The sequence below is a fragment of the Phalaenopsis equestris genome, unplaced genomic scaffold (assembly GCF_001263595.1).
Source record: "Phalaenopsis equestris unplaced genomic scaffold, ASM126359v1 Scaffold197225, whole genome shotgun sequence".
NCBI lineage: Eukaryota > Viridiplantae > Streptophyta > Magnoliopsida > Asparagales > Orchidaceae > Phalaenopsis > Phalaenopsis equestris.
In genome coordinates this window covers 687-1,930 of record NW_018217174.1, presented here as the reverse complement: position 1 = coordinate 1,930, position 1,244 = coordinate 687, and the positions used below count along the sequence as shown (strand labels likewise).

General features: G+C 35.8%; 1 protein-coding gene across 1 annotated transcript; it reads left to right on the top strand.

Moving 5' to 3' along the window:
• Nucleotides 1–362: 362 nt before the first annotated feature.
• LOC110035309 (N-acetyltransferase 9-like protein) lies at nt 363–945 on the top strand. Its single transcript, XM_020739543.1, has 2 exons — nt 363–685; nt 774–945. Exons 1-2 carry the CDS (start codon nt 475–477, stop codon nt 917–919), a joined length of 357 nt encoding a protein of 118 aa, XP_020595202.1. The 5' UTR covers nt 363–474; the 3' UTR covers nt 920–945.
• Nucleotides 946–1,244: the final 299 nt, after the last annotated feature.

Sequence of the window (1,244 nt, the reverse complement as noted above, 5' to 3'; positions counted from 1 at the left end):
AAAAATCCTTTTAATTATCTACTCTCACTAATTATATTTTAAATATACATATATTTTTGTCATTTCCTCCAATGTTAACTTACACCCTATGTTTATGTAAATAAAAACAAATTTATATAATTTTATAAATCTAATTATGAAATTAAAAAAAAACTATTTATTACAAAATAGTTAAAATTATTATCTTAAATAAAAAATAAATTTGTTTATGTAAATCACTTCTATGAGGTGCGTTTTATTTTTAAAAAATATTTTTTATTTAAAATGTGATTAAACCCATAAATTTGTTTATGTAAATCACTTAAATAAAAAAAAAATTTATTGATGCCACTTTAAAATTGTGGTCAGAATGTTGGAGAAAGCGGAGATTATTTAGGAAGAAGAAATATGCGTGGACTCTTCTTATTTTACAATTCCAGGTAAATCATCACCAAGCGGGGAATCGACTTCTGCTCGCTGTCAGTCTCGATCACCATGGGTCACTGGCTGGGGGAAAGCGAGGCTGAAGAAGGTGTGGTATGCCTGGAAGGGAAGAAGGCGATCCTGGTACCATACATGTGGGAGCATGTTCCGAAGTATCACGAGTGGATGAAGGACCCGGCACTGCTCCTCGCCACTGGATCAGAGCCACTCACCCTAGATCAGGAGTACGATATGCATCTTTCCTGGACCAAGGACCCCAATAGTATTGTCCTTCTCTCCTCTTCACCTTCTCCCCTTTCCTATTTTCATCTCCCTCTTTCTAATGATAAGGATTGTTGATTTTGATGCAGAACATACGTTTATTGTGTTGGATAGGGAGTTGATTAAAGGAGAATTTTCTCATGGAGAGCCCCATATTGAAGGTTTTTTGTTTTCTACTTTGCGTGTGCTTCACCCGGCTGTTTCTATTTTCTCTGTTATTCTGTTTCATTTCTAGGGTTTAGGTAAATGTTGTTGACCCATTGATTGAATATTTGGGTGAGGCCTTCAGGCGATGATAAAGAAGTTAACCAGTTTGATCTTTGAATTTGTCATTGTTGGAACGCTAACTGTGGAGATTTCCCGTTGAACTCTTTACTCATTTTCTGGTAAATAATGAACTGGAATGTTTCAGGTCCCTTGTTATTTTCCGGAGGAAGAGAGGGAGGTCTGGAATATTCCTCATGAAATCTTGAATCTCTCTCTTTAGTAGGGGTCCAGGCTATCAGTATGCTTGATGAAATGCTCGAACTCGCTTATTTCTGTATCCGATATTTCATTTT

Coding starts and splice junctions, on each gene's coding strand:
- LOC110035309 (XM_020739543.1), top strand. CDS start 475: ATGGGTCACTGGCTGGGGGAAAGCGAGGCTGAAGAAGGTGTGGTATGC. Junction 686..773: donor CTGGACCAAGGACCCCAATA/GTATTGTCCTTC, acceptor ATTTTGATGCAG/AACATACGTTTATTGTGTTG.